Source organism: Kryptolebias marmoratus, linkage group LG4, assembly GCF_001649575.2.
Source record: "Kryptolebias marmoratus isolate JLee-2015 linkage group LG4, ASM164957v2, whole genome shotgun sequence".
Taxonomy (NCBI): domain Eukaryota; kingdom Metazoa; phylum Chordata; class Actinopteri; order Cyprinodontiformes; family Rivulidae; genus Kryptolebias; species Kryptolebias marmoratus.
In genome coordinates, this window is record NC_051433.1 from 4,842,615 (window position 1) to 4,851,648 (window position 9,034).

General features: G+C 37.7%; 1 protein-coding gene across 4 annotated transcripts in view; it reads right to left on the reverse strand.

The window, feature by feature from the left end:
- The window catches only part of ephb2b (eph receptor B2b), a 117,533-nt gene that overhangs the window by 71,828 nt on the left and 36,671 nt on the right, over positions 1-9,034 (reverse strand). For all 4 annotated transcript variants that reach the window (XM_017408738.2, XM_017408739.2, XM_017408736.2 and 1 more), the window contains exon 2: positions 4,286-4,365. In XM_017408738.2, the coding sequence (XP_017264227.1) occupies positions 4,286-4,365 (80 nt within the window). The remainder of the gene's footprint in view (positions 1-4,285; positions 4,366-9,034) is intronic.

Genomic DNA, 9,034 nt, shown 5'->3' on the forward strand with positions numbered 1-9,034 from the left:
GTTTGCCTTTTATAAGCAGTCTACTTTAATGTAAAAAATAATAGCAAAGGTCAAATTTTGTTTCATATTAGAATAAAAACTAGTACCTGCAGAAAATAAATTGTGTTACAGGACCATGAATTAAGAACAATGGTTATTTGCATTTGCTCCAACACTGCCTACCATCCATCCATCCACTCTTTGATCTAACTGCAGCTTGTGATATTGTTGACCACAGTATTCTTATCTCTCATTTAACCCTCCTGATGCCCTCGTAACTGAAGAAAGGAAGAGGAGCCCTTGTAACTTCTGGTCCATTTAACCTGGGAGGTTAAAACACTGGGTTGGCATTACAGGTGCAGTGTTAAATTGGTTTTCTTTGTACCTGAGCAACAGATGCTTTTTTTTTTGTAATGTTGGATTTTTTTTGTCTACCTCAGCACCTTTTCTATGGGGTTCCTCAGGACTTGTTTCTTGGACCTCTCCTGTTTTCTCTGTACCTGCTTTCTTTGGGATCTGGTCTGAGAAAACATGCCATCTCATTTATTTGCTATACCGATGACTGTCATAATTCCTGTCCTCAATTCCAAATAATTCTTGGTCCATCCAGTCCTTACTAAAATGTTGTAATGACATCAAGGCATTGATGGCTTTGAACTTTTTAAGCTTTAATTAGAAGAAAACAGAGGCTATTGTGTTCAGCACTAGAATTACCTCACACAGCCATCTTGCCAACCGTAGCTCTCTGGAGCCAAATCTTATCTTTATCACCTATCTGGAAATAATTTTGGATTCATATAAATAAACAAATCCCCTCTGTTCTGCAGAATTTTTTTTCTTCTTCTTTTCAGTTAAGACAGATTGCAAAACTTAGCCAGTTTTGTCAAGACACAACCTGGATACTGCTTCTGTCACTTTATGACAGGCAGCAGCAAAGTCTTATAATGAAGAGAGAACTTCGAAACTTAAACACCACAGCAAACAGCTTGTTCAATTATCTTGAAAAACGTTTCATTAGTCAAGCAGTGGAATGAACACACTGTCAGGACAATCAAACATTTAAAATTTTCTTTTTCCAACATCAACCTTGTATTTATCACATCTTGTCATTACGATGTTTGAACTAACCTGAACTACTCTCACGATACTGAGCCACATTTCATATCACCACTCTATCACTGACATAAGTAAATAAATAATTCACACAAAAGCAGAGAGAGAAACCCAACGGAAAACTCCTGAGGCACAGTCACCCTGTTTGCAGTTGTGGGAAATCTGTCAGAGCAAGAGTGCCTTCCCTAGAGGGACAGCGGACAAATGACACCCACTGTCTGCATTCAATTACTACGAGAGAGGCCATGGGAGCCAAATCCTAAAGGAGACTGGGCCTCACAGAGAAGAGAGGCTCACCCACTCCAAGCCTTAAGTAGAACTGTCTGCTGTAGTCAGCCTCAACTGTCCACTACTAATGTACAACATGTGAAACACAAAGAACAATTCCATCTTTTACTCCGATCCACCAAGTTACATGTAGATTATGTTTGCATAAATTTCTGACTCATTCTATAAATCTAATTTCACAGACTTTAATTGTGAATCATAGCAAATTAGGGGTCTCTTTAAACTCTAGTGATCCAGTATTCAACAAATTACTTTGTAAAAGAAGAGAAAGGTTATGTTTAAAAAGTATGTCTTGTTGGCTTGCTTCAATTATTCACATTTTTCAGAAAACAACCAGAATCATATTCTGAAGGAATTCTAATACAATAAGCAGTTGGTAAAACAAAACAGACTTTTTTTAACCAACCTTTTAGCATGCAATGGACACTGCTTTCTTGTTGTGTGGTGTGTCCCTAAGTGACACTAGATATACTGCATCCTGATACCACATTAAATCACATCCATAATGATAACCTAACCCACACACACCACCTTATTATGTTTCTGTCTATGAAGGAGACTTCGGTTTTCCTTCCACAGTAGTTGTGTGTGCTCCCTTGGGCCATAAGTCTATTTCTAAATGGCTGCAGTTGTCAGCTGAAAGAAAAACATTGACCACTTAACCCTGCACTGGAAGTCAGCTATATATCAGTTCACATGGTCATACAGCAGATATTTAGTGAGTTAAGTTCATACTCAGTGGATTTCCTACAGTTGATTACTGTTGTCAATTCATGTTCATTTATATAGCACCAAGTGACAACAGGAGTCAGGGTACTGTGTGGAAAAAGAAAACAAGTCCAAAAAAAAATCAATTACATACTGTCCAAATAAATTCTAGTATAATCCAATCAGATTCAGCCTATTAGTAAATAGAAAATGCCAGTTGAGAAATAAAAAAGATAGTCTTCAATGTGTTTATTGGAAAACTCTACTGTCAAATAAACAAATGGCCGATTTAAATCTTGATGCAATTTAATGAGATGAGATGGAAGTAATTCACCCAGTACTGACTTCATTTGTCAGGAAAAAATAAATATGCAGCCTACGTTTGTACCAGAAGGTTGTTTGGCTTTCTGGAAAAAACCCACTGTGGGACAAATTTATACATGAAGAAATTTCTTAGAATATCAATTTGACACACCTTATTTGTGTGCCCTCAGAGAGAAGAGAAGCACAAAAAACTGCCAATAAAATTCAGTTTTTATATTTTGCCATTTTTTAGCTCACATTTCATTTGTGTTGTGCTGTATCGCATGCCACGTTAGGATATAGTGAAAGCCACATGCTGGTTTGGCACTCTGCTGGAAGTTACTGATCCACCAGCTAAGCTCGTGAAGCCATGCGTTGCCGTACGAGTGTAAGACAATAGCTTCTGTAAAGCATCTCTTGCTGTTATATTGAGAGGGAGAGCAAGCCCTGGTTCTACACCTGTTGCTGTGGGCCATAAGGGACGAGCTATCTCCATCACTCTCATTTTTCACTCACCAGTGGACCGGGCTCTTGACAAGCATGACCATATGATTATAAAATTTTAGGGTCCAAGCTGATAAGGCCAACTTATATGTGACTAAATCCAGGAGCTTAGTGACTTTTCATTGTGCTCAAGGAATGGTATAAATATATCATAGTTGCATGTGGAAGCTTTTAGAAGATTAATAAATTTATCTAGAGTCAAAAGGGAAAAAAGAAGAAAATCCTTATACTTGGGCTTTTAAGATTCAGATTTTAATATTTTGTCACTCTGTGTTGTGTGAAGATTCCACTTTTTGTTAGATCTGTTCATGTAAAATGTTAAGAAATGTTTTGTTATATGTGATTGGAATCAAAGTTGGTCAAACTAAATTAAATCTTAGTGCTTTGGATGGATTGTACAAATAAGCAGAAAGTGTGATCTGGTATGAAGAAATGAATTCTAGAAAAAAAAAATTGTTAAACATCTTTTGAAGTTATCCAATGTAAGCAGCTTTCTTTGCTTTTTGTTGGTGCAAACATACGTAGCATAACAGAGTGCAATTCAAGCCATCCTCAGCAAAAACCACCGAAGAATAAATAACTGAATAAAAATGGCAGTGGTTTTTAAAATACACCGGCAAATAAATCCACAACAATTTTTTTCTCTGTGTTGAACTGATTTTAAGAAGCCTAAATCCTGTGGTGGAGTAAAAAGTAAAGGAGACTGAGACACTGGTTTTGGCTGCTTTAAGTGGGCCTGGCTTGCATGTGACTGGGAGGAACCACTGCTCTGGCAAACCACTTGGAAATACTGTGTATCAAACACCAACAGGCCCATGTAACACATTACTTCCAGTGTGGCACAAGAACAAACATACTGAGCTCATTATTCTTTACACATAATGTGTTTGCTTTGAACTCAAACCACCAAACATTTTTTAAGAACAAAGACAAACAGTTGCTTGCAAGTTTAGGGCTTAAAATACATTAATCTAAATAATACAAAAAATATATTAATTATGCAGAATTTGTTCAACAAAAAAAGCTCTATTCAAATTATTCTTGTGTCTACAATATGTTTTTTTTTTCTTTTCTTTCTTTTTTAATATCTTCCCTTTTTTGTTGGCTTTCGGCAGAAATGATCTAGCTCATTGTTGGAGGCATGCTGGCTCACTGATTGATCCTTTAACCTTAAAGCGAGAAAGGAAAACACTGACTAGCAGCAGAAATGACATTTTCATGGGAGTCTGGGCACATTTACAAATTAACTGCACTTATACAATTAGCAGAGGGGACACCCAGCACCTTACTTATGAAAATGACCTAAAATATAGAGGAAACATGTAATTTCTTAAGAAGCAGCCCAAATGGAAATAATCCTAACATGGTGAAAATAGACTAGATCACGTACGCTGTTCTCACTCGACCCGGACACCGGGTAGACTGTCCAGCCGAGCTCCGCCGTAGCTGTGGTGGAGTCCATAAGTGTCTCTGTGGAAATACAAAACAAGACATGGGGTCAGATAATCGGCTACCGTTCTTGAAGGAAACATGTTAAGGGAACACAATCCTTTTTTCAAGCACAAAATTTAGGTTTATGTCCACTTCAGAAAAAAAAGAAAATGTTTAGTGTAAAATTTTTAACCAAATATCATATTTTAATTACATTTGAACATTTATATGGTGGAGTTTTGTACAACTGGTTTAACAAAACTAATGTTTAAGATGTTTTTGGTTCAGTGTTTACTTTAATTTTTTTTTATCTTTTTGCGGTTTCATAAAAAACTCTGCACTCTGTCAGGAGTACAAGCCCATCAAGCTTACGACTTTGAGGAGACCAATATGCTGGCCTCTATGGTAGATTGGAGGGAACACCACTTATGTCATGGATTAGTTGAAATAAATGCTTCCTGTAATTGGGGTAAATACGAAAGCACCTCTTGTCAGTTATGAGGATCTCGGTGACACCAATTCCTGCAGTCTGGACTGTCTATCTGTCTTATTTCTACTATGACTTTCTTAGATTCATCTTCTTTGCCACTTTTTTTTTTATCTCTGTACCCATGCCCGCATGTCTGTTTTTCCAGCCAAAACATTCTCAGCTCTACTGTTCTCCATATGTTACAGAGAGCAGGTCTAATGAATTTCTCTAACTGATTAGGTCTGTGTCAGTCTTGCACTCCGGGGTTGAACTGCCACAGATGGAGAGACCATTCATCAGCTTCAAGGCGTCAGCTGCACGTCCAAAATGCCACAGAGGGATTTAGAAACCCCCCTGACAAACACAGCTACTAATCTTAACATAAGTCACCATCAGCGACTGTGATGCAGGTCTGCTGGCTAGACAACTGCATGTTGTGGCTTGTTACTGATATACAGACTGACTGAGTTAGGTGAAAGCAGAACTTTGCAGAAAAATAACAAAATCAGATAAAAAGTAAAAGTTATTTAAATGGGTAATGACTGAGCAGAATCAAAGATGAGAGCTGTTATGACTAAATGTTTTTTTTTTGCCATCCATGTGTTCAGATCTGTACAAGCTTGCATGATGTTTCAGAGATTTCCACTTGTTTAATAATCTTGGATTTCCTCTGATTTAGATTGTGAAGAAAGGCCCAGCTTTTAATTAACAGGCTCCACATGCATTGGTATATTTCAGACCTTTTTGCTGACTTTCAGAATCTCACCACTACCAAAAGACATAATACTAGATTTCACATCCTATTCAGTTATCACAAAGCCCAAATCTTATAATTAGGCAGATGAGACTGCAATTGAGCAGCTATTGATAAGCTTCTGTGTGACTCAGAGTTGAGCAGTCTACATGGGTGTTAGGCAGTGAAATGGTAATTATCCCCCATAATGATAACGATAATTAGTGGGGGAGTAAAGTGAGAATAATGAACCCCCTCTGGGGCGGTTTAGAGAGTGTTGTGGGGGAACAGGGAGCAAATTTCTGCAGGAATGTTAACACTGACTGAATGACACGTCATCCTCTCCACCAACCCCGTCTGTGTAGCCACACATTCTCTTTGTTTCTTTTTCTAATCTGATTCACCGCTCGCCCTTCTTTTGCTCCTCAATGATGCTTCCTTCACACTGATTCTGTCCTCCTCCTTTCTTGACTTTTTCCCTTACAGACCTCTACTCCCTTCCTTTTGTTGTTTTTATTCATGCTCTGTCTCTCTCCTGCTATCAGTGACCCACATGCTAGACAAGTAGTACCTCACTGTGAAAGACTGATCACTTTTCCTCCTCCTGCTGTCTACACTTGAGTCTCGGCAGCCACACAGATTCATTACCTCCCATGAGGCCGAGCAGCACATAGCTCACCACTGTCATCTGCAGCCTGGCTCTCAGTCTGAACACCCAGCCATGGCAGAGCGTGAGCGCCCAGCACAGACATGCTGGATAAATTAGTCAGGAGGAGGACATGACACACCGTAGAGGTTCTCGTGGGAATGCAAAGGAATCATTTTTGTTTTCTCTTGTGGAGACGTGTTTACATGTGATCATTTTATTCCTGCCCCTAGAAATCAAGTTACCACTTGTTCTACAGAAATCTCTTGGTGGAATAGACGTGTTCTCAAAAAAAAAAAAAAAAAAACATTATTAAACTGAAGACCTTTATTATGTTTGGTAACATGAGGATTTAGAATGCTTTACAGACCTCACACAATCTCTACGAGGGATTTAATTAAAAACAACAAAAGATTGGTGAAACATAATGCTCCACAAACACATTAACTCAAGAATACCAAGGTGTGGCCTGACTGTCCACCAAATCAATTAAAGTGTATCAATCAGAGTATTTTCATTTGAAATGGGTGTGTTTCCGGAAAGCCTTTTTTTGATTTCACTGTACATACAAGTGTAGAACATTTAATTGTTCCTGAGAGGTTTTTGTAACTTCAAGAGCACTCAAAGGGGGGACCTATTACATTAAGCAGACAGAGTTTGTGGACTGATAGCTTGTTTGTATCTTTGATGAAGCTAAAGATCTTACATATATTTTGCATTACATGGCTAGTTTTACTTCTATATTCAAGCTTCTGAATAAAAAACTAAAAACACTGCATAAAATAATAATATATATATAAAGTAATGTTAAAAAAACAAACAGCCAACATAACTGAAAATAGGTCAACAATGGAGACATCTGTGGATGTTGATGTATTGGTACAAATTTGCATTTAGATTTGTCAAGTAAAGTATGTAGATGCGAGTGTTTTGTTTACATTAAGTGCATATCAATATATCTGGAAAATGGCTGGAGTAAATTCTTTCAAACTGCACTATTTGATACAGTTTAAGATAACCGATTTAATTTTTGATTTCGTAGTTTGCTATGAGTACCTTTCAGACTGATCTGTCAAGATAACAAAGAAAAAAAGTTTTTTATTTAAAAGTTTGATCATTGATCACTTCTCTAATCTATAAATAGCCTGGCATTTTGAAATACACTCCACAATATTAAACAGTATAATGCACACTCTTTCACCCAGTTGATTAAAAACTGTCTCAGTATAAATCTTATTGTCTGATAATGGCCTGTTCGCTGTGTAATGGATTTGTTCAGCCACCAGAATGTTTAGTTTAGAAGGACACATTCAGTGCTAAAACATCTGGTGACACACTGCAGCTTCTCAATTACCCACCTACAGCAGTAACTGTCTTTGCATTATTTGTGTGACAGTTAAGTGATGCATAAAAGTGTTTTATCGGTTTGAGCTCATGGGAAAGTGGTCTCCATGTTGGCAGTCATACAGAAACAACCCTTCACTGACTACAAAGCAATATTTTCAAATAAATATGAAAGTTCATATTAACAATATGACAGTGAATAAATAAAACCTTTGTTTAACTTAATAGTCTCAACTGTGGAAGAACCTATGAATATGCAATGAGCCCGAGAAGTCTAAGAAAAGCCTACTGTGAGCAGAGTGTTTCCTCCAACACTTCCTGGGACTAAAGAAGAGAGTTTAGTGCTGATCTTAGAGAGCGCTCTCAAGTGAGAGGCTGTCCTAAGTGACAGGTGATGAGAGTGGAAAAGGGGCCGCAGCACTATAACAACACTCTTCTTCTCTAAGAGGGGTCAATGCTGCATCTTGGCTTTCTAAAGAAAGCAGCTGCATTTTCAATGAGGAACACAGAGAGGACATGTTCGCAGAAAAGCCATTTTGGTACAAACAACTACTGCAAGTAAGAAAATAAACAGCAAATACATACAAACAAGACTTTGGACCCCAAATTATTTGTTAGTCATTGTGTTAAGCTCTGTCAGTGCTGGTTGTTTCATCCCATTGTTTATGCTGCCTTTCAGATTGTTTACTGTATGTAAAATCTGTTCGCTCTCTCTCTGCAGTGGTCTGTTTCTTTGCAGCTCTGGTATTTCTTTTCCTGCCAGCCTGTTTTGTTTTTTTTGACATTTGCAGCTGGTTTACAGTGGTGACTGACAATTTATGGTTTGGCCAAAGGGCATAAATCCCAGTTTGACAGCTGAATCACCAATTAAGTGGGGTAGATAGACAGATTCCAGCAGTCTGAGTGATGGATGTCTGCTCTGTTATAATAAATATCTGAACAATGCCTGTGCACCTTTTCCATGGGCTGGCAACCCTATGTACTGGAACAGAAGGCAGCTGGACTTCCTTTTGTTTTCTTGAAGACATGTCCACCTTTCCTCAGAAAGGCTTCTTCAGTTCTGAGAGCTAATTGGGAGTTTCAGGGTCACAAATTGTAGATGTGACTCCAATGACCCTTTTAGTGCCTTTGCCTCAGCTGCAATTTTAATGCCAGAAACTCCTAATCTAGCATCTAATAGAGCTGGGAGTTCTTATCTTTTATTTTATTTTACTTTTTTTATGCTTCACAATGCTGACATGAACAATTCTGAATCAATTTAAAAATATAAAATTATTATTGCTATTATTATTATTACTGATTGTTCTCATTTTACTGCAGACATGATGTGCAGAAGTACAGAGTCTGGACAGTTTATGGTGTGAACACAACAAAGACTAAATTACTGAGTTATCCAAGTATAGTTGTGTAAAATTAGTTGTTTTGAATTTTGACTTCAAACGATCACAAAAACAGTGTAATTTTGCCACTTTCCACTTTACTCCCATGCTCCCATCTTGTCTTGCCTCCAACATGC